Source organism: Phyllobates terribilis, unplaced genomic scaffold (assembly GCF_046119375.1).
Source record: "Phyllobates terribilis strain yellow unplaced genomic scaffold, ASM4611937v1 Scaffold_11__3_contigs__length_659146591, whole genome shotgun sequence".
Taxonomy (NCBI): domain Eukaryota; kingdom Metazoa; phylum Chordata; class Amphibia; order Anura; family Dendrobatidae; genus Phyllobates; species Phyllobates terribilis.
In genome coordinates, this window is record NW_027362771.1 from 581362306 (window position 1) to 581386991 (window position 24686).

The window sequence follows — 24686 nt, forward strand, 5'->3', positions numbered from 1 at the left end:
ACTCCATATATCCTCCCTATATCTCCTCCTATTACTCCATATATCCTCTCCTATATCCCCTCCTATTACTCCATATATCTCCCTATATCTCCTCCTATTACTCCATATATCCTCCCTATATCTCTTCCTGTTACCCTATATATCCTCCCTATATCTCCTCCTATTGCTCCATATATCCTCCCTATATCTCCTCCTATTACTCCATATATCCTCCCTATATCTCCTCCTATTACTCCATATATCCCCCTATATCTCCTCCTATTACTCCATATCCTCCCTATATCTCCTCCTATTACTCCATATATCCTCTCCTATATCCCCTCCTATTACTCCATGTATCCTCCCTATATCTCCTCCTATTACTCCATATATCCTCCCTATATCTCCTCCTGTTACCCCATATATCCTCTCTATATCTCCTCCTATTACTCCATATATCCCCCTATATCTCCTCCTATTACTCCATATATCCTCCCCTATATCTCCTCCTATTACTCCATATATCCTCCCTATATCTCCTCCTATTACTCCATATATCCTCCCTATATCTCCTCCTATTACTCCATATATCCCCCTATATCTCCTCCTATTGCTCTATATATCCTCCTATTACTCCATATATCCCCTATATCTCCTCCTATTACTCTATATATCCTCCCTATATATCCTGCTATTAATCCATATATCATCCACTGTATCTCCTCCTATTACTCCATATATCCTCCCTATATCTCCTCCTGTAACTCCATATATCCTCCCTATATCTCCTCCTATTACTCCATATATCCTCCCCTATATATCCTCCTATTACTCCATATATCCCCCTATATATCCTCCTATTACTCCATATGTCCTCCCTATATCTCCTCCTATTACTCCATATATCCTCTCCTATATCTCCTCTTATAACTCCATATAGTCTCCTATTACTCCATATATCCTCCCTATATCTCCTCCTATTACTCCATATATCCTCCCTATATCTCCTCCTATTACTCCATATATCCTCCCTATATCTCCTCCTATTACTCCATATATCCTCCCTATATCTCCTCCTATTACTCCATATATCCTCCCTATATCTCCTCCTATTACTCCATATATCCTCCCTATATCTCCTCCTATTACTCCATATATCCCGCTATATCTCCTCCTATTACTCCATATATCCTCCCTATATATCCTCCTTTTTATCCATATATCATCCACTATATCTACTCCTATTACTCCATATATCCTCTATATATCTCCTCCTATTACTCCATATATCCTCCCTATATCTCCTCCTATTACTCCATATATCCTCCCTATATCTCCCCCTATTACTTCATATATCCTCCCTATATCTCCTCCTATTACTCCATATATCCTCCCTATATCTCCCCCTATTACTTCATATATCCTCCTATATCTCCTCCTATTACTCCATATATCCTCCCTATATCTCCCCCTATTACTCCATTATCCTTCCTATATCTCCATCTATTACTCCATATATCCTCCCTATATCTCCATCTATTACTCCATATATCCTCCTATATCTCCTCCTATTACTCCATATATCCTCCCTATATCTCCTCCTATTACTCCATATATCCCCCTATATCTCCTCCCTATTACTCCATATATCCTCCCTATATCTCCTCCTATTACTCCATATATACCCCTATATCTCCTCCTATTACTCCATATATCCTCCCCTATATCTCCTCATATTACTCCATATATCCTCCATATATCCCCCCTATATCTCCTCCTATTGCTCTATATATCCTCCTATTACTCCATATATCCCCCTATATCTCCTCCTATTACTCTATATATCCTCCCTATATATCCTGCTATTAATCCATATATCATCCACTGTATCTCCTCCTATTACTCCATATATCCTCCCTATATCTCCCTCTATTACTCCATATATCCTCCCTATATCTCCTCCTATTACTCCATATATCCTCCCTATATCTCCCTCTATTACTCCATATATCCTCCCTATATCTCCTCCTATTACTCCATATATCCTCCCTATATCTCCCCCTATTACTCCATATATCCTCCCTATATCTCCTCCTATTACTTCATATATCCTCCCTATATCTCCATCTATTACTCCATATCTCCTCCCTATATCTCCTCCCTATTACTCCATATATCCTCCCTATATCTCCTCCTATTACTCCATATATCCTCCCTATATCTCCTCCTATTACTCCATATATCCTCCCTATATCTCCTCCTATAACTCCATATATCTCCTATTACTCCATATATCCTCCCTATATCTCCTCCTATTACTCCATATATCCTCCCTATATCTCCTCCTATTACTCCATATATCCTCCCTATATCTCCTCCTATTACTCCATATATCCCCCTATATCTCCTCCTATTACTCCATATATCCTCCCTATATCTCCTCCTATTACTCCATATATCCTCCCTATATCTCCTCCTATTACTCCATATATCCTCCCTATATCTCCTCCTATTACTCCATATATCCTCCCTATATCTCCTCCTATTACTCCATATATCCCCCTATATCTCCATCTATTACATGTGATTCCATGGTAAATGTGATTTTATCTTTTTTTAGTTTTTCATCATCATCCTCATTATTTTCATTGCGGAGATCGCTGGAGCTGTAGTAGTTTTGGCTTTCTCTTCTCTGGTAAGAGTCCGGCTTTACAATCCTGTGCTGCAGAGCTTGTACTAATACACAACATAAGCGCAGATTATATCCCTAGAATTGAAGAAGTGTGCATGGTCATTTGAATGCTGAAAATAGAATAAAACACCATTTAACCCCTTCTGATATTAAAATCCATCCAGCCCCAAGCATGGGGGAATAAAGACCCTCATACCTACGGAGCTTAGCATAAAGTGTGCCAAGCACTGATTTTGTTGATACTGGACCATGGCCATATACAGTGCTGAGCATAAATGAGTACACCCCCTTTTAAAAAGTAAGATGTCCTTATGTGGGGCACATGAGCTGCCGGTGTCAGGAAGCTACATCTCATTGATGGTATCATAAATTCACAGATGTACCTCTTGTAAGGCAGCGGTGTTCACACTGTGCAGTAACTGAGGGAGTGACCTAAGCAAGTCCAACATACACAGCTTTTATTTCAGCAGCTCACGGGTTAACAGAAAGTCCTCCGGTCCGCAGCCGGGTTAACAGAAAGGCCATACACAACGGTTGCCGTGGGCAACGGCCAGGCCGCTCAGAGCCTGATGGGTGCAGAGCCTTCCCAGGCGTGAGTTCACCTATACACAGTCCTGCTGAGTTTCCCTGCTATCCTCCTAGCAGGTCCCAACACTGAACAACACTAGTCCTTAGTGCAGGGTTTTTAACCCCTTCGCAACCTTGGGTTTTGTCGTTTTGGCTTTTTCGTTTTTTGCTCCCCTTGTTCCCAGAGCAATAGCGTCTTTATTTTTTGGACAATATGGCCGTGTGAGGGCTTATTTTTTGCGGGACAAGCTGTAATTTTCAACGCCATTACTAGTTTTACCATATCGTGTACGGGAAAGCAGGAAAAAAATTCCAAGTGCGGTAAAATTGCAAAAAAAGTGCAATACCACAGTTGTGGTTTTTTTTTGTTTTTTTTTACCACTTTCACTGAATGTTAAAACTGACCTGCCATTCTTATTCTCCAGGTCATTACGAGTTCGTAGACACCAAACATGTATAGGTTATTTTATATTTAAGTGGTGAAAAAAAATTCCAAAATTTGGTAAAAAAAAAATAGCGCCATTTTCCGAGACCTGTAGCATCTCCATTTTTCGGGATCTGGGGCTGGGTGAGGGCTTATTTTTTACGCGCTGGGCTGACGTTTTTATTGATAACATTTTGGGGTAGATCCAATATTTTGATCGCCCATTATTGCATTTTATTGCAATTTTGCGGCGACCAAAAAACGTAATTCTGGCATTTAGAATTTTTTTTCTCGTTACACCATTTACCGATCGGATTAATTCTTTTTTTATATTGATAGATCGGGCGATTCTGAACGTGGCGATACCAAATATGTGTATGTGGGTTTTTTTTTTTTAGATTTTATTTTGAATGGGGCGAAAGGGGGGTGATTTAAACTGTTATATATATATATATATTTTTTTTTTATATATTTTTAAAAACATTTTTTTTTTTCACTTTCTGCATGCTTCAATAGTCTCCATAGGAGACTAGAAGCAGCAGTTGTCTGATCGTCTCTGCTACATACAGGGCATCAGCAGATCCCCTGCATATAGCAGAAATGGTCCTGTGCTATGAGCGCCGACCACTAGGTGGCGCTCATAGCGACGAGATCATGACAACCACAGGCGTCTGCTGCAGACCCTGGGTTGTCATGCACGCCCATCGGTGACCCGCGATCACGTGATGGGGTCGTCGATGGGCGGGGCTTATGACGCGCAACCCGGAAGCGCGCGTTAAATGCCGCTGTCGGAGATTGACAGCAGCATTTAATATGTTAACAGCCGCGGGTGGATCGCGATTCCACCCGCGGCTGTTGCGGGCACATGTCAGCTGTAAGAATCAGCTGACATGTGCTCGGTTCAGTGAGGGCTCAGCGCAGCAGCCCTCACTGAACCGGGGGTACGCAAATGTGCGTACTAATACGGCAAGGGTTGGAAAGGGGTTAAAGGACCTGTGGTAAGAGCCACTGGAAAACCCGGGTTGGAGGGAGGAGGCCGCCCCACTGTCTTCCTGTAGCCTCCCCCAAGAAATGAAGGCCCTGCCGGGTTTTACTTTATCTGCCTTAGCCAGATAGCCTGACCAGGTCAATGCTCACCTTCATTCCTGCATTGCAGCTGCAGGTGAGTTTGTGATTGCAATGCACTCCAATAGATTTAATAGGTCTCTGTACACATTCTGGGGGAGATATAACGTCCCTCGTATACGATCCCGGTCACTGCCTCACATATCCCCCCCCTCTGTTCAAACTTGTGGGGTTGAACATTTGCCACCATACAGGGTGCCCGGGACAGGGCATCCGAGTTTGATTGCGACTTCCCAGGGCGATGTTCTACAGAGAAACTGAAATTTTGCAGTGACAGGAACCACCTGGTGACTCGCGCATTCCTCTCCTTGGCATTTCTCATCCATACCAAGGGTGAGTGGTCCGTCACCAAGCGGAACTGACGCCCGAGTAAATAATAACGTAGCGATTCCAAGGCCCACTTAATAGCCAAACACTCCTTCTCTACCACGCTATAGTTTTTCTCTGCCGGGACAAGTTTTCTACTCAAGTAGGTGACCGGGTGCTCTTCACCATTCACTTTTTGTGACAATACCGCCCCTAGGCCTACCGCCGAGGCATCTGTCTGTACAATGAAGGTTTCCTTGAAGTTGGGGCTGATGAGGACCGGCTGTCCACAAAGAGCCAACTTCATGAACTGAAAAGCTTCTTCTGCCTGAGGGTTCCACCGAACCATTACCGATCTTTTTCCTTTCAAGATATCGGTCAGGGCCACCGTTCTGCCAGCAAAATTAGGTGTAAACCCGCGGTAATACCCAAGGATGCCAAGGAACTCCCTCACCTGCTTTAGGCCAGTTTTTTATGGCTTCAACTTTATTGATTTGGGGCTTGATAGCTCCTCAGCCTATCACATACCCCAAATATCGGGCTTCCTCTAGCCCTATCGCACATTTTTTTTGGGGTTGCCATTAACCCCACAGCTCTGAGAGAATCCAGCACCGTTTGTACCTGGGATAGGTGCATTTGCCAGTCGGTGCTAAAGATGATAATATCATCTAGATACGCGGACGAGACTCCTGATCAGGGCCGACTCCAGGTTTTTCTGGGCCCCGGGCGAAAGAGTCTCAGTGGCCCCTCTAATACATACCACGATTCATGATGCACAGGTACCGCAGAGAAATATATATATATATATATATATATATATATATATATATATATATATATATATATATATATATAATAGTACAATGCAAAGATTTCACTTCTTACATTACATGAGTGATATCTATTGAAAATTCCACAATAGCTCAGAAACCAGCGAATCGCTCCACACAGAATACTGGGCCCCATACGGAATACTGGCCCCCATATAAGGCTCCATACAGAATACTGGTCCCCTTATAAAGCTCCATACAGGATACTGGTCCCCTTATAAAGCTCCATACAGGATACTGGCCCCCATATAATGCTGCATGCAGGCTGTTACCCCCCACATAATGCCCCATACAGGCTGTCCCCCCCCCCCCCCCTTATAATGCTCCATGCAGGCTGTTACCCCACACATAATGCCTCATACAGGCTGTCCCCCCCCCCCCTTATAATGCTCCATGCAGACTGTTCCCTCCACATAATGCACTATGCAGGCTGTCCCCCCCCCCCCTTATAATGCCCCATGCAGGCTGTCACCCCTCCTCTTTATAATGCCCCATGGAGGATGTCACCCCCCCTCTTTATAAGGCCCCATGCAGGATGTCACCCCCCCTCTTTATAATGCCCCATGCAGGATGTCACCCCCCCCTCTTTATAATGCCCCATGCAGGATGTCACCCCCTCTCTTTATAATGCCCCATGCAGGATGTCACCCCCTCTCTTTATAATGCCCCATGCAGGATGTCACCCCCCCTCTTTATAATGCCCCATGCAGGATGTCACCCCCTCTCTTTATAAGGCCTCATGCAGGATGTCATCCCCTCTCTCTATAATGCCCCATGCATGCAGGCTTTCACCCCCTCTCTCTATAATGCCCCATGAAGGATGTCACCCCCCCTCTCTTTATAATGCCCATGCAGGATGTCACCCCCCCTCTCTTTATAATGCCCCATGCAGGATGTCACCCCCCCCTCTTTATAATGCCCTATGCAGGATGTCACCCCCCCCTCTCTTTATAATGCCCCATGCAGGATGTCACTCCCCCCTCTTTATAAGGCCTCATGCAGGCTGTCACCCCCCTCTCTTTATAATGCCCCATGCAGGATGTCACCCCCCCCCCCCCCATGCCTCCATACATTAAAAAAAAAAAAATCAAATACTCACCTCACTCCTCCTCACCTGCTGCAGCTGCTCGGGTCCGGGACTCCAGCGTCGCCGGCGTCTTCCCGCTCTGCGCTCCCTGTGACAGCTCAGGGGAGCGCGCGGTGGAAAGACGTCACCGCGCCCTCTGACCTGAGACGTCACAGGGAGCGCAGAACAGGAAGACAGCGGATCTGCGGAGGCACGGGGAGAGGTAAGTATCTGGCTGCCGGGGCCCTGAGCAAGCGGCGGAGAAGGGCGGGCGCTGACACCGCTCTCCTCCGCTCTCCTCCGCCCATAGCCCAGCGGGGTGCGCGACCGCCAGTGGGCCCCCCTGCCTGCTCAGGGCCCCGGCACTAGCCCGGGTGCGCCGGGTGCTGACGCCGGCCCTGCTCCTGATGAGGCTTGAGCACTATGTCCATCAACCTCTGGAATGTAGCCGGGGGCCCCATGTAACCCAAAAGGTAAGACCACACAGTGATATAGACCCTCCGGAGTTATGAAGGCGGTCTTTTCCTTTGCCGATTTTGTGAGAGGTACCTGCCAGTAACCCTTGGTGAGATTGAGCGTGATAAATACTGGGCCGGCCCCAGTCTCTCAATCAGCTCATCCATCCTGGGCATTGGATAAAGGTCAAACTTCGACACTTCATTTAGTTTTCGGAAATCGTTACAGAAGCGTAACGATCCGTCTGGTTTTGGAATCAGTACGATGGGTCTAGCCCACTCACTCCGTGATTCCTCGATGACGCCTAACTGGAGCATCTGTTTTACCTCAGCCGTGATGGCTTGCCTCCGGGCTTCGGGTACCCGGTACGGTCTCATTCGCACCCTTACCCCAGGTTCAGTGACAATGTCATGTTGGAGAACTGTAGTCCTACCCGGTAGCTCTGAGAACACGTCGGTATTCTGCTGCACCAGCGAGCGAGCCCCCGTCGCTGCTGTTTAGTGAGAGCATCACTTATCCTGACCTCTCCCCCGGACGCATCCCTGGCTGAAGGTAGAGAACTCTCTGGTGATATGCCCGGAGTGACGTCTGTAACTAAACACTCTCGATCCTTCCAAGGTTTTAGCAGATTTACATGATAAAGATGCTCAGGTTTCCTCCTTCCGGGCTGATACACCTGGTAATTTACGTCCCCCACCTTTTCTCGAACCTCATATGGCCCTTGCCACTTGGCCATGAGCTTACTCTCGGCTGTGGGTACCAGTACTAACACCCGATCGCCTTTTGTTAAAAGACCTGACTCTGGCTCTTTTATTATATGTGCACCTCTGGGCTGCCTGGGCATCTAACAGATGTTCTTTCACGATGGGCATGACCGCCGCGATCTCGTCCTGCATACTAGCCATGTGTTCAATTATACTCCTATGTTGAGTTGGCTCTTGTTCCCACGTCTCTTTGGCTACGTCCAACAGACCCCTAGGGTGTCTGCCATACAATAACTCAAAGGGAGAGAACCCTGGGGTACCTCACGGACGGCGAACATCAAATAGGGTAGCAACATGTCCCAATCCCTTCCGTCCTTAGAAACCACCTTTTTTTAACATGGACTTGAGGGTTTTATTGAACTGTTCTACTAGCCAGTAGGTTTGAGGGTGGTACACCGAGGTGCGCAATTGTTTAATATTTAGTAGTTTGCACAGTTCCCTTGTCACTTTGGACATAAAAGGGGTCCCTGATCCATCAGGATCTCCTTAGGTAGTCCAAGGCGACAGAACATGGCAAACAGCTCCCGTGCAATCAGTTTTGCCGAGGTGTGGCGTAGCGGTATAGCCTCCGGGTACCGGGTGGCATAGTCGACGACCACCAATATATGTTGGTGGCCACAAGCGGATTTTACAATGGGCCCTACCAAGTCCATTGCAATCCGTTCAAAAGGAACCTCTATCACTGGCAGGGGTACCAATGGACTACGGAAACTTGCGGTGGGTGTGGTCAACTGACATTTGGGGCAGGATTCGCAGTATTTTTGGACCTCCGCGTAAATCCCTGGCCAAAAGAACCGCTGCAAGATACGTTCTTGCGTCTTTTTAACCCCCAAGTGTTCACCCAGCAGGTGTTTGTGTGCCATATCCAGAACCGCCCGAAGGTACGACTGAGGTACCACTAACTGTTCCACAACCTCGTCCCTGAGTTTGTCTACCCTATAGAGCAAGTCACCATTGAATACCATGCGTGGAAATACAGTATCTGCACCGGGCTGTTGAGCTACGCCATTTACCTCTAACACCCTTTCCCGCACCAGAGTGAGTCAGAGTGGGATCCTGTAGCTGAGCTGTCCCAAACGTGCCCCGGGACACTTCCAGCTTGGGAATCGATGGGGTCTCCTCGACCTCTCCTGCCAGCACCTCTAGGGGAAACCTATCGGGGTCACACTCTTTCCCTAGGTTGGACACCTCTACGGCAGGTACCCCTGACTCGGGTTCGTCGGGTACTGCGCCTGTAATACATTTTACCGGGGGAGAGTGGATTTTGTTTTTTCACTGAGTCCAGAACAGGGGCAAGTCTCTTCCCAACACAGTCCCATAGGGAAAAGTTATTAGCACCCCCACCACATGTTTTATGTCTCCACATGGCGTGGACAAAACTACCTCCACGGTTGGGTACTCTCGGAGGTCCCCATGGATACACACAACCCCGACTGTCCGTCCACTGGGGTTGTCTCCTGCCACCAGCGACCCATGTACCAAAGTCACTAGTCTAGGAGGGCCTCCGTGGGGTACCCATTCTGGGGGATATATAACATCACTCGTATATGATCCCGGTCACTGCCTCACACTCTCTATAGTGAAAGAGAAGATGCCTCAATCACTCCGTGCCCTTGGTAGATGTGCAATTTTCCAACATGACAATGGTCCACACACACATCTGTTGTATTTCTGAAGAACAGGGTGACAGTGATTCAGTGGTCAAGTGTCTCTTGATCTGACTCCAACTGTACACCTATGGGGACCTCTGAAGACACAAATTGAGCGTCGCTTGATGTTCAGCTTCCAGGGTCTAAAAGAGGTCGTTCTTGAAGCATGGAAAAGGATAGATATTACAGTATGTCGCCAACTTGTTCATTCCAGGCCTAGAAGACTCGGTGCTGTCCTTAATAATCATGGAGGTCATACACAGTACCAGATGTAGTTTTTTGATGTGCGGGATACTGTTCTGTTTTTTTTTTTACATCAACTAATTTGAGTAAAATTGAAGATTTTTGTAATGAAAAAACCTTCCTCCACCAATTGTACATTTTGTCACTAAATTATCTATAACCCACAATATTATGTGTAGTGAGGAAATCATCCAGCCCTTGTATAAAGCTGTTAGTGTCGCCATCACTACCTCTTGTGGTCGGCATTCCACAGTCTGACTGCTCTAACTGTAAAGAACCCTTTCCTGTTTAGGCAGGGCTGCCACCAGGAATTTTGGGGCCCCATACTGGCAAAATTTTCGGGCCCCCTTGAGACTCCTCCCAGGCTCCACCCCAGCTCCACCTCCATCCCTCGAACCTTCCACAGTCCCACCGCCCACTCTTGGAAAAACTCTACTTTCTGCACTACTTCCTCACCAATCACACATTAATAGTTCCCATTGAGCACCATATCAGATACATAGCCATCAGCTTTTGTTTTCGCCAAAAGATTTGTTAAGCAGCCAACCACGACAAGATAGACTCTTCTGGCTTGGCCCTACTCTACTCTAACCTATTAAACATTTTTTATAATACCAAATACTCTTTTTAAGTATATTTTTATTTAGGGAATGTGTCACATACATTTTTTTAAAATGACCAATAATATCACATACAAGGAACAAATACCGTCACACCGTGACCAGATCACATATTACCATCACATAGTGACCGAATACTACAATACTGATCAGTAATAAAAAAACAGAATACTAATATTACCATAAGTGCCATTATGCACAGGAGCTCTGTGTATAGTGTCAGTGTACAGATAACACACTGACTCACCGCCATCACTTCTTCTCGCTAGGACTCGTCTCTGCATAAAATAACAGTTATCTAGAGCAGCTTACAGAGTGTAACGGGTCCGGGTGGTGGAACCTCTGTGCCGCGGTGCAAGGGGGGACCCAGAAGTTACTCTGGGGACAACCTTGTAGAGTGCAGGTGGATCCCACGGGTCAGATAGCTGGGACTGACCGGAGTAGCGGGTGGACACAACAGGTAGGTAGCAGTCTCTGGGTGAGCAGGCGGGTGGTCACGGGAAGTGACGGAAGAGCAGGTAAGAGTCTCTTGGCTGGCAGGCAGGTGGTCACGGCAAGTGACGGCGGAGCCTCCAGGTAGGCTAGCAGGCGGGTAGCAGGTGAGCGCTCCCAGGTGAGCGGGTAAGAGTCTCTTGGCTGGCAGGCAGGTGGTCACGGCAAGTGACGGCGGAGCCTCCGGGTAGGCTAGCAGGCGGGTAGCAGGTGAGCGCTCCCAGGTGAGCGGGCTAGCAGGTACGGCAGGTAGCAGGCAGGTAACTGGCATGTGCTTCCTGTTCCGCAGGTGGACTTGCCCATAGACAGACTGGCGGATGCAGGAGACAGACTGTCGGGCTGAAGGGAAGACAAGCAGGCAGACAGGACTGGAAGTCAGGCTGGCAACGGGACCTGAGGGCTGAAGCAGAGGTGAGTATGCTTTGCAACAACTTTGCTCGGGCACCTCCATTTTGGAGGAGGTGCCTTAAATATGGGAGGTCATCCGGCAATTGGCCGGGGACTCCTTAGGACGGCGCACGCGGTCCCTTTAAGAGAGGGGGAGCGCGCGCGCCCTAAGCACAGTGCCCGGGAAGGAGCGCGCGCCGGCAGCAGCGAGGGAAGGAGCGCTGGAGGACGCCGCGCCCGGAGCAGGAAGGTGAGAGGGACGGCGTCTCTGCCTAGCAGGGGGCAGAGACGCCGATGCTACAGTACCCCCCCCTTTAGGCCCCCCCTTTTTCAGGCCAGAGAGAAATTTCTCAAGGAGAAGTGGGGCGTTGATGTTCTCCCTGGGTTCCCAAATTCTTTCCTCAGGACCAAATCCCTTCCAATCCACCAGAAAAAAGGTTTTCCCTCTTACCCTCTTGGTGGTCAGAATACTCTCTACCTCAAAGACGTCCTCAGCAGAAACCGGAGCAGGAGGAGTACCTGGATTGTTGTAAAAAATGTTAAGGACAACGGGTTTGAGGAGGGATACGTGGAAGGAGTTGGGAATGCGTAGGGTGGCCGGGAGTTTTAATTTGTAGGCTACAGGGTTAATTTGCCTGAGGACTTCGAAGGGTCCGATGAATCGAGGGCCCAACTTGTAGGAGGGTACTTTGAGCCGCACATGTTTGGAGGAGAGCCAAACCTGGTCTCCTGGAAGGAATTGCGGCGGATCCAGACGTCTTTTATCAGCATATCTCTTCATCCGCTCGGAGGACTGAAGAAGAGCGGACCTAGTACTCTCCCAAATGGTAGAAAATTCGCTGACAAGAGACTCCGTGGCAGGGTTGTCCACAGAAGCGGAGACGGGAACCGGAATCTGGGGATGTTGGCCAGACTATAAAGAACGGGGATTTGGGGATTTGGAAGAAGATTCGCTCTCAAGGTTATTGTAAGAGAACTCGGCCCATGGTAGGAGATCCACCCAATCGGAATGGTGGGCATTAACGAAGTGCCGGAGGTAGCTAGTAAGAATCTGATTGATCCGCTCCACTTGACCATTGGACTGTGGGTGGTAAGCGGAGGAGAAATCCAGGGTGACATCTAGCAGCTTACATGTGGCCCTCCAGAAGCGAGAGGTGAACTGAACCCCACGATCTGACACGATGTGGAGGGGTAGGCCATGGAGACGGAAGATGTGACGGATAAAGTCTTTAGCCAGCTCGGGTGCAAATGGGAGACCAGGCAGGGGAATAAAGTGGGCCATCTTAGGAAAGCGGTCAGCAACCACCCAAATGACCGTACACCCGGCAGAAACAGGAAGATCGGTGATAAAGTCCATTGCTATGTGCTGCCATGGAGCAGCAGGTACGGGAAGGGGCAGGAACTTTGTTGCGAGCACAAGAAGAACAGGCCGTGACGAAGTCTACAACATCCTTACGGAGGGTAGGCCACCAGTAATGCCGGGTAATGAGCAGGAAGGTCTTCTTTTGGCCAGCATGGCCAGCTAGTTTAGAAGAATGACCCCAGTGAAGAACCTTCTCACGATCAGGAACTGCTACAAACGTTTTTCCGGGTGGAAGACGAGTCAGATCCAAGGGAGCCACATTCATCACCTTGGAGGGGTCGATGATGTGCATAGGCTCCTCCTCTTGATTGGAGAACAGGAAGGATCGGGACAAGGCATCAGCTTTGACATTCTTGTCCGCCAGGCGGAAATGTAGGATGAAGTCGAAGCGGGCAAAAAACAAGGACCATCGGGCCTGGCGCGGATTAAGTCTCTGGGCATTTTGGAGATATGCTAGATTTTTGTGATCCGTGTAGACGATCACTGGGTAAAGAGCCCCTTCAAGCAGATAGCGCCACTCCTCCAGTGCCAATTTGACGGCTAGCAATTCGCGGTCTCCTATGGAGTAGTTGCGCTCAGAAGAGGAGAAGATTTTGGAGAAGAAGCCGCAGGTTACCATTCTCCCGGAAGAAGATTTTTGGGTGAGTACCGCTCCGGCTCCGGAGGAGGAGGCATTAACCTCCAGGTAGAATTGTTTATTGCAGTCCGGACGGTGCAGGACTGGGGCGGAGGCGAAGGCTTGCTTTAAGGAAAGAAAGGCTTCCTCGGCTTCGGGCGGCCACACCTTGGGATTTGCCCCCTTATGGGTGAGCGCAGATATGGGAGCAGTCCGGGACGAGAAGTGTGGGATGAAGAGACGATAGTAATTGGCGAAGCCCAGAAATCGCTGTATCGCCTTCAACCCCTCTGGACGGGGCCACTTTAGGACGGCAGAGAGCTTCTCGGGATCCATTCGCAGGCCTGTCCGGGAGATAGCATAGCCCAAGAATGGAAGGGAGGTCTGTTCGAAGAGGCAATTCTCGTATTTGGCATAAAGGTGGTTCTGCCTGGGCCTAAGCAGGACCTGACGAACATCCCTCCGGTGTGTGGGCAAATCCGGAGAGAAGACCAAGATATCGTCCAGGTATACCACCACGCAGGAGTAAAGGAGGTCACGGAAGATGTCGTTGACCAGTTCTTGGAAGACGGCGGGAGCATTGCAGAGACCGAAGGACATCACACGGTACTCATAATGACCGTCCCGGGTATTGAATGCTGTCTTCCACTCGTCTCCTTGACGGATACGGACCAGGTTATATGCACCACGTAGATCTAGTTTGGAGAAGATCCTGGCGCCTTTGAGGCGATTAAACAACTTAGAGATGAGCAGCAGGGGGTATTTGTTTTTTACTGTAATCTGATTAAGTCCTCTATAATCAATACAGGGACGAAGCGAGCCATCTTTCTTTTTGACAAAGAAGAATCCGGCCCCAGCCGGGGAGGTAGATTTTTGGATAAACCCCTTAGCCAAATTCTCTTCAATGTACTCAGACATGGCCCGGGTTTCGGCCGCTGACCACGGGTAAATACGCCCACGGGGTGGAGTGGCGCCAGGTACCAGGTCGATCGGGCAATCATATGGCCTATGGGGTGGTAACGTGTCTGCTTCCTCTTTACCGAAGACATCCGCATAGGGCCAGTAAGGAGCCGGGAGACCGGGTAAATTAGCTGGAGTAGGCGGAGGGCGAGCTGGGCGGACCGGAACCAGACAGGTCTTATGGCAGTCTGGACCCCACCGAAGTACTTCACCGGATCGCCAGTTCAATACGGGTTCATGTGTCTGGAGCCAGGCTAGACCTAGCAACAGGGAGTGAGAGAGTCCGGACAGCACATGGAAAGAGATTTTCTCAGAGTGCAGCATTCCCACCTGCAAGGTTAAGGGTTCAGTGACGAGCAGGATGGTCACCGGAAGGAGTCTTCCATCCACGGAGGCAACAGACAATGGTTCAGCCAGGGGCTTGGTGGGAATACGGTATTTCTCTACCAGAGACTGGGAGATGAGGTTTCCAGCAGCTCCAGAGTCCAGGTGGGCAATTTCAAAGTGCCGATTCTCTCCCCAGGAGATAGAGACAGACAAGGTTAGAGATGGAGAGGGTTTACTTTTGTCTAAGAGGACCTCTCCGAGCGGTCCTAGGAGTTTCTCGGCTTCTCCGGGCAGGAACGGATCAGGTGCTCCTTACTGCCACAGTAGAAACAGCTCCCCTCGGCTCGGCGTGACTCTTGGCGAGTTTTGACCATCTTGGTCTGGTCGATCTGCATGGGCTCGAGTGAGTGCGCCCGGGGAGTGACAGATGAGGAGACAGGTCTCTGGAAAGTAGGAGCAAGGCGGGGAAACCTCCTCTCACGGGTGGTCTCCTTCGTACGTTCCTGGAACCGGATATCAATCCGGGTAGCTAGAGTCACCAAGTCATCCAGGGTGGTAGGAACGTCCCGGCCGGCAAGTTCATCTTTAATCCGACCGGAAAGGCCCTCCCAGAAGACGGACACCAGGGCCTCGTTATCCCAGGCAAGCTCAGAAGCGAGGGTACGGAACCGTATGGCATATTGGCCCACGGTGAGACTCCCTTGGCGGAGACGTAGTAGAGAGGAGGCTGATGAGGCCTTTCGTCCCGGTTCATCAAAGACTTTCCGGAAAGCAGAGAGGAAAGCCGGCAAGTTGGATACCAGGGGATCCCCTCTCTCCCACAGGGGATTTAGCCAGGCCAGTGCTTCCCCAGTGAGATGGGACATGATGAAGGCCACTTTGGCCTGGTCGGAGGTAAAATGATGTGCCAAGAGTTCAAAGTGCAGGGTGCACTCGTTAATGAAGCCTCGAGCCAAGGCGGGATCTCCACCAAAACGGGGCGGTGCAGAAAGCCGTGGACCAGGACCGGGTACCATGGTATTGATGGGCAGCGGCGCTGCCGAGGCGTGGGTCGTGCGACTGGAGGCAGGTCCCGAAGGAGCAGTCAGTGTGTCCAGGTGGGAGTTGACATTACGCAGGTGATTCAGGATGGATTCCTGTTGGGATCTCTGACGGGAGACTTCATGGAATAAGTCAGAGAGCGAGGGAGCTTGGGTGCCACCGGGTTCCATGGCCCGAGCAAACTGTAACGGGTCCGGGTGGTGGAACCTCTGTGCCGCGGTGCAAGGGGGGACCCAGAAGTTACTCTGGGGACGACCTTGTAGAGTGCAGGTGGCTCCCACGGGTCAGATAGCTGGGACTGACCGGAGTAGCGGGTGGACACAACAGGTAGGTAGCAGTCTCTGGGTGAGCAGGCGGGTGGTCACGGGAAGTGACGGAACAGCAGGTAAGAGTCTCTTGGCTGGCAGGCAGGTGGTCACGGCAAGTGACGGCTGAGCGGGTAAGAGTCTCTTGGCAGGCAGGCAGGTGGTCACGCCAAGTGACGGCGGAGCCTCCATGTAGGCTAGCAGGCGGGTAGCAGGTGAGCGCTCCCAGGTGAGCGGGTAAGAGTCTCTTGGCTGGCAGGCAGGTGGTCACGGCAAGTGACGGAGGAGCTTCCAGGTAGGCTAGCAGGCAGGTAGCAGGTGAGCGGGCTAGCAGGTACGGCAGGTAGCAGGCAGGTAACTGGCATGTGCTTCCTGTTCCGCAGGTGGACTTGCCCATAGACAGACTGGCGGATGCAGGAGACAGACTGTAGGGCTGAAGGGAAGACAAGCAGGCAGACAGGACTGGAAGTCAGGCTGGCAACGGGACCTGAGGGCTGAAGCAGAGGTGAGTATGCTTTGCAACAACTTTGCTCGGGCACCTCCATTTTGGAGGAGGTGCCTTAAATATGGGTGGTCCTCCGGCAATTGGCCGGGGACTCCTTAGGATGGCGCGCGCGGTCTCTTTAAGAGAGGGGGAGCGTGCGCGCACCCTAAGCACAGTGCCCGGGAAGGAGCGCGCGCCGGCAGCACAGAGGGAAGGAGCGCTGGAGGACGCCCGGAGCAGGAAGGTGAGAGGGACGGCGTCTCTGCCTAGCAGGGGGCAGAGACGCCGATGCTACACAGAGCACATTCCCCAATTTTCCCCAACTTCTATACTACACCAGATGAAGGAAAAAAAGTGACATAGTGCCTCCCTGCACAGTTACAGGACCCCCCTCACTGAAAAGATTCCTCAAAAGTAAAATACATCACAGCAGTAATATCCTTTAATTAGCCCCTACAGTAATAATGTCCCACATCCTGTTCCCATATGTACTCCATTCTGCCCCCCCTCCCATGTGTCTCCAATCTGCCCCCCCCCCATGTGTCTCCATTCTGCCCCCCCTCCCATGTGTCTCTATTCTGCCCCCCTCCCATGTGTCTCTATTCTGCCCCCCTCCCATGTGTCTCTATTCTGCCCCCCTCCCATGTGTCTCTATTCTGCCCCCCCTCCCATGTGTCTCCATTCTGCCCCCCCTCCCATGTGTCTCTATTCTGCCCCCCCTCCCATGTGTCTCCATTCTGCCCCCCCTCCCATGTGTCTCCATTCTGCCCCCCTCCCATGTGTCTCTATTCTGCCCCCCTCCCATGTGTCTCTATTCTGCCCCCCCTCCCATGTGTCTCCATTCTGCCCCCCTCCCATGTGTCTCCATTCTGCCCCCCTCCCATGTGTCTCTATTCTGCCCCCCTCCCATGTGTCTCCATTCTGCCCCCCTCCCATGTGTCTCTATTCTGCCCCCCCTCCCATGTGTCTCCATTCTGCCCCCCTCCCATGTGTCTCTATTCTGCCCCCCCTCCCATGTGTCTCTATTCTGCCCCCCTCCCATGTGTCTCCATTCTGCCCCCCTCCCATGTGTCTCCATTCTGCCCCCCTCCCATGTGTCTCCATTCTGCCCCCCTCCCATGTGTCTCTATTCTGCCCCCCTCCCATGTGTCTCCATTCTGCCCCCCCTCCCATGTGTCTCTATTCTGCCCCCCTCCCATGTGTCTCTATTCTGCCCCCCCTCCCATGTCTCCATTCTGCCCCCCCTCCCATGTGTCTCTATTCTGCCCCCCCTCCCATGTCTCTATTCTGCCCCCCCTCCCATGTGTCTCTATTCTGCCCCCCCTCCCATGTGTCTCCATTCTGCCCCCCCTCCCATGTGTCTCTATTCTGCCCCCCCTCCCATGTGTCTCCATTCTGCCCCCCTCCCATGTGTCTCTATTCTGCCCCCCCTCCCATGTGTCTCCATTCTACCCCCCCTCCCATGTGTCTCTATTCTGCCCCCCTCCCATGTGTCTCCATTCTGCCCCCCTCCCATGTGTCTCTATTCTGCCCCCCTCCCATGTGTCTCTATTCTGCCCCCCCTCCATGTGTCTCCATTCTACCCCCCCTCCCATGTGTCTCCTTTCTGCCCCCCTCCCATGTGTCTCTATTCTGCCCCCCTCCCATGTGTCTCCATTCTGCCCCCCTCCCATGTGTCTCTATTCTGCCCCCCTCCCATGTGTCTCTATTCTGCCCCCCCTCCCATGTGTCTCTATTCTGCCCCCCCTCCCATGTGTCTCTATTCTGCCCCCCCTCCCATGTGTCTCTATTCTGCCCCCCCTCCCATGTGTCTCTATTCTGCCCCCCCTCCCATGTGTCTCTATTCTGCCCCCCCTCCCATGTGTCTCTATTCTGCCCCCCCTCCCATGTGTCTCCATTCTACCCCCCCTCCCATGTGTCTCCATTCTACCCCCCCTCCCATGTGTCTCTATTCTGCCCCCCTCCCATGTGTCTCCATTCTACCCCCCCCATGTGTCTCCTTTCTGCCCCCCCATGTGTCTCCTTTCTGCCCTCATTGTCCATCATCCTGTCCTGGTGCTGCTTTAATTTTCTTTTTAATTTGTCTCTTCATTCGCCCCCCCCCCCCCATTGTCTCTTCATTCTGCCCCCCCCATGTGTCTCCTTTCTGTTCCCCCCCATGTGTCTCCTTTCTGCCCCCCCTCCCATGTGTCTCTATTCTGCCCCCCTCCCATGTGTCTCCATTCTACCCCCCCCTCCCATGTGTCTCCTTTCTGCCCCCCTCCCATGTGTCTCTATTCTGCCCCCCTCCCATGTGTCTCCATTCTACCCCCCCCATGTGTCTCCTTTCTGTTCCCCCCCATGTGTCTCCTTTCTGCCCTCATTGTCCATCATCCTGTCCTGGTGCTGCTTTAATTTTCTTTTTAATTTGTCTCTTCATTCGCCCCCCCCCCCCCATTGTCTCTTCATTCTGCCCCCCCATGTGTCTCCTTTCTGTTCCCCCCCATGTGTCTCCTTTCTGTTCCCCCTCCCATGTGTCTCTATTCTGCCCCCCTCCCATGTGTCTCCATTCTACCCCCCCCCTCCCATGTGTCTCCTTTCTGCCCCCCTCCCATGTGTCTCTATTCTGCCCCCCTCCCATGTGTCTCCATTCTACCCCCCCCATGTGTCTCCTTTCTGTTCCCCCCCATGTGTCTCCTTTCTGCCCTCATTGTCCATCATCCTGTCCTGGTGCTGCTTTAATTTTCTTTTTAATTTGTCTCTTCATTCGCCCCCCCCCCATTGTCTCTTCATTCTGCCCCCCCCATGTGTTTCCTTTCTGCCCCCCCATGTGTCTCCTTTCTGTTCCCCCCCATGTGTCTCCTTTCTGCCCTCATTGTCCATCATCCTGTCCTGGTGCTGCTTTAATTTTCTTTAAAAAAAAAAAAAAAAGTTTCTTCTTACCTTGCGGCGCTTAGGGAAGCTTCCCGCACGGGAATAGATTTAAAGTGAACCTGCATCAGAGGACGCACGTTCACTGAACCGACAGAATGCTTTTCAAAGGGGGAGTACTCTTTATGCTGAGCACATGATATGGCCATGATCCAATTTCAACAAAATCAGTGATTGGCAAACTTTTGTCCGTCAGCCATGCTATTTCAGTATTGGTAAGTTGATCATGTGGTTATTTTCCGCCAGTCCATATTTCATATCAGTCCTCCATTTTGGCCTTCAGGAGTTTCTACATTGCTAAGGCACACACCAGCGATAAGGCTGAATGCTGATCAGGGGCACTAACTAGCATCGCTACATAATAGATTATCCTTAAACCAAAGTATAACTTGCGTTTTTCTCTCAGTCTAGTATCTTCATTGAGTACCTTGGTAATGTGGCGGTAAAATACCTGCGGGAAGATTATGGAGGTGGCAACGAACTGACAACAGTGTGGAATACAACCATGAAAGAGGTAAAAAATATATATGTTGACTTGACTCTAGCACCACCTGTTGGCTTTAGCAATGCTAAAAGTCAAAATCAACCCTTCTAAGAGGCTTTGAGAATCTGCTTTGATTTTTATCCTATTTGCAGACGTGTGTTTCAGGGTTTTTGCCCCTCATCATTGCAAAGCAAGAGGTCTGAGTGAAAGGCCTCTGATGGGGGTCTAACGTTCAGCGTCTCTACTTGTAGAAAGTGCCAAGCCGAGGTAAGGAGACTTATAGGCCAAGCAATGCTCCTCTGGGAAATTAAATATGCAAATTCTCTTCAGAGAGGAAAAATGACTGGAACTCTAGTGCTAACTATTGGAAGTAGAAATCCTAGAAATTATTAACTGTCACGGATGTGTCAGGTATAATACAGTCGCTCTGGATCTGGCTGTAGAAGGTCACTACACTTGGCATTTCAAACGCCTTCTTAATCCTTATTCCTTTAGGACCCAGCGGCGATCTCCCTCCTGCTGCTGATTGACACACCCTTGCCTGGGAGTTAATACATTCAGTTTGCTCCAGGGAATCACCGGTGATACTTCTATGAACCTTTGTGCAGGCTTTGAGAACTAGCAGTTGGCTAGCTTCTTCTCTGATGCCCTTGGAGGACAGTTGGTGTTTCTCCTCTGGTGTCTGTTCAAGCTAAGTTTATCCCATTTGTTTGTCTACCTTGTTGTCTTTAGTTTGTAGTGGGGCCTGACCAGTGCTCACCCTTCCCCCTCCCCATCTAGTGCCAAGCTGTAAGGACATCCAGGGTTTAAGGTCCTGCTTGACGATAGGTGTGGAACCTATATAGGGATGGTAGGGTAGGCAGGGTGATATTAGATCTGTCTAGGGGTCTCCACTCCCCCCTTTCCCTAGTGTTTGGGCTTCCTCCCCCTTTTCTCTTTGTGTTGCACTTAGTCTTTCCCACACCTTGCGTGACAATAACGACCCTTTAACGAGCCTCGCCACATGACTGAGGATAAAAGCCCAACCAGAATCTTTATTTGCAGATACGTGTTTTAGAGTGTTTGCCCCTCATCAGTGCAATACAAGAAGGCTGAATTGGCTGGTTGAGAGACCTCAGATGGGGGTCTATGTTGTAACATTTTTATCCAAAGTCATGTGGCAATTGTCAGTAAAAAGTCTATATTGACTTTTAGAATTGCTTATTCCAGTAGAGTTCAAGTCCTCTTTCTCTCTGCAGAGACCATTTTAATTTCACAGAGGAGCATTACATGGCATATAATTGCATGGTCTCCTGACGTCAGCTTGGCAATCTCCATAACAGAGAGACTATGTTCCTTAAAGTCCACTGTAGTCACTGTGTACACGTGTAGTCAAGCACAGATCGATACATCCAAAACATTAGAAAGATCAACTCTATAAGACAAAGTGTTTTGGGGTCAGTGGGATTTATTCCATAGAAGATGGCACAGTCCCTTTTTGTCATGTATTTTGCAATAGGCCAGAGATGTGTATACAGGTATGATGTATTTAGTCGACTAAGGATATATGGTAGGTAAGGGTACTTGAAAAACTTACCATGCCAATGCGGTGCTGTAATCTACTAAATGATTGGAAACCTTAGTTTTTATGTCTCATACAAATTTACTGAGTTACTGCTAAATGATGAAAATTCAATTTCTGAAAAGCATATGATTACAAAAATTGCAGTATTACATTAGTTAATAGCTTTTGAACCCATTCTTTGCCCAGGTGGCGAGCATTTTTTATTGGCATATGGTCCCCTATTCTGGTCCATGCTTTCCAATCCTGGAATATGCTCCCACATCCAGGTCCCCCATCCTGGTATTGTGACGGACAGTCTCCGGTGTAAGCCCCATTAGTTTACCCTGGGTGATGGGGGACTCTGAGTCGGGTCCTGTGATGGAGAGATGGGATGCAGCCGTGGCCCGGACCCGCTCCGTGCTCAGGGCCGTCACATTAAAAGGAGATGGTGTGGGCTTGTCCGGGTTGAGTGGCTAATTAACGACTACGCCACCTATGGTGCCTGGTGAGGGGCCACCAGCGCCGCTGCAGTCCGCTGAGGCATGATGTTATGGCAGTCAGTTATTACTACTCCCCACAGGCAAAGCAAGGCCTCAGGGCAGAGGGACAAGATGGAGGGGGTAGTAGTAGAGGAGAAGGGATGCCGCGTCCCTCGGTGTGGCGCAGAAATAACAGTCCAGAGGCCATAGGGGTGAACTTCCAAGGCTTTACTCACCTAGCTGGCAAAGGAAGGCGACTCCCTGCTCCCCGGAGTCCTGCGCTCACCAGAGACGGGGGTCCAACAACCTCCGAGTAAGTCCAGCATTCAGTCGGGACCCTACAGCAGAGTGTTCCTGAACTACAGACCGAATCCTTTCCTGTCCGTGTGTGTTTGCAAATAGGCCGGGTCTCCCTCTGAGCTCCTCTCAGAACAAGGGCACGGGTGGCAGCTCCGCTCCGTCCGATGCCCGGTGGGATCCTCTGGGCCTACTGGGCTTTCCCGACCAGGACATAGAGTAGCAAGGTCGAGTGTCGGGGGCCGGTACCCCTCTTGCAGCCGGAGTCCCTCTGAATATATCAGCATGGCGAGGACAGGTGGCGTATACCGCTCCGTCTGCATCCTGCCTGGGATCCATTTGCTGTGGAGCCACCCTCTTAAGCGCCGGGCCTTCTTGGTCCTGGTCATTGGCCGGGTTGAGACATTTCCTCGTCTGCAACCTGCCTCTCGTCCCAAGGCCGGGGTACAAGGGCTGTGTCTCCCGACCCTGCAGGCCCACACAGGGTCTGCGCTCCGGGAGGGAGGTCACATTTACACACAGTATATGACAGCACAGAGCACAGCCGGAAGACCGACAAAAGACCAAGACCAAAGATGGCTTTCTATTAAATATGAAATCTAAAGTGTAACTAACTTGTAAGTCCTCCACCCTCACCCACTAACTGGTTCCCCAGTCTCCCTGTAACCAGGGGAGCAGCACCTAGTGCATAATAGCTCCCTCTGGTGAAGAAATGTGGTGTTGGATGCAAAGGTTGGGTCACGACTATCACACTGGTCTTACCTCAGAGGAGGAACACTACACTCCATTAGAGAAGTGCAGCATCCCTGTGGCGGTCGAACCCTCAGGGGCGCCACAGTATATGCTCCCCATCCCGGTGTTTGCTTCCACATCCTGCTCCCCCCATCCTGGTATATGCTCCTCCATCTTGGTATTTGCGTCCACATCCTGCTCCCCCATCCTGGTATTTGCTTCCTCATCCTGCTACCCCATACTGGTATATGCTCCACCATCCTGGTCCCCCATCCTGGTATATACTCCCCCATCCTAGTATTTGCTTCCACAGCCTGCTCCCTCATCCTGGTATTTACTTCCACATCCTGCTCCACCATCCTGGTTTATTCTCTCCCCATCCTGGTCCCCCATTCTGGTATGTATATGCTTCCCCCATCCTGGAATATGCTCCCCCATCCTGGTATTGGTGCCCCTATCCTTCTCCCCTATCCTGGTATTTGCTTCCACATCCTGCTCCCCCATCCTGGTATATGCCTCCCCATCTTGGTATATGCTCCCCCATCGTGGTCCCCCATCCTGGTATATGCTCCCTCCATTCTGGTATCCCATCCTGATATATGCTCCCCCATCCTGCTCCCTCATCCTGGTATTTGCTTCCACATCCTGCTCTCCCATCCTGGTATGTGCTCCCCCCCATCCTGGTATATGCTCCCCCCATACTGGTATATGCTCCCTCATCCTGGTCCCCCATCCTGGTATTTGCACCCCCTTTCTGGTCCCTGATCCTGGTATATGCTCCCCCATCCTTGTATTTGTGCCCCTATCCTGCTCCCCCATCCTAGTATATGCTCCCCCATCCTAGTATATGCTTCCCCATCCTGGTATATGCTTCCTAAGTCTGGTCCCCCAACCTGGTCTATGCTATCCCCATCCTGGTCTATGCTCCCCCCAGCTTTGTCCCTCATCCTGGTATTTGCTCCCACATCCAGGTCCCCATCCTGGTATTTGCACCCACATCCTGGTTTATGCCCCCCCACCCCCCATCCTGGTTTATGCTCCCCCATCCTGGTTTATGCTCCAACATCCAGGTCCCCCATCCTGGTAAATGCTTCCACATCCTGCTCCCCCATGCTGGTATATGCACCCCCCCCAATCTTGGTATAGTCTCCCACATCCAGGTCCCCCATGCTGGTATATGCTCCCCCCCATCCTGGCATATGTTCCCCCATCCTGGTCCCACATCATGGTATATGCTCCCACATCCTGGTCCCCCATCCTGGTATTTGCTTCCTCATCCTGCTTCCCCATCTTGGTATATGCTCCACCATCCTGGTCCCCCATTCTGGTATGTATATGCTTCCCCATCCTGGTATTTGTGCCCCTATCCTGCTCCCCTATCCAGGTCCCCCATCCTAGTATTTGCTTCCACATCCTGCTCCCCCATCCTGGTATTGGTTCCCCTATCCTTCTCCCCTATCCTGGTATTTGCTCCCACATCCTGGTCTCCCATCCTGGTATATGCTCCTCCCATCCTGGTATATGCTCCCCCATCCTGGTATAAGC

At 50.5% G+C, this 24686-nt stretch overlaps 1 protein-coding gene across 1 annotated transcript in view; it reads left to right on the plus strand.

Moving 5' to 3' along the window:
• The window catches only part of TSPAN16 (tetraspanin 16), an 85640-nt gene that overhangs the window by 23556 nt on the left and 37398 nt on the right, over window positions 1-24686 (plus strand). The window contains 2 exon segments of the mRNA XM_073654235.1: window positions 2600-2674; window positions 20013-20120. Coding sequence (XP_073510336.1) covers window positions 2600-2674; window positions 20013-20120 — 183 coding nt within the window.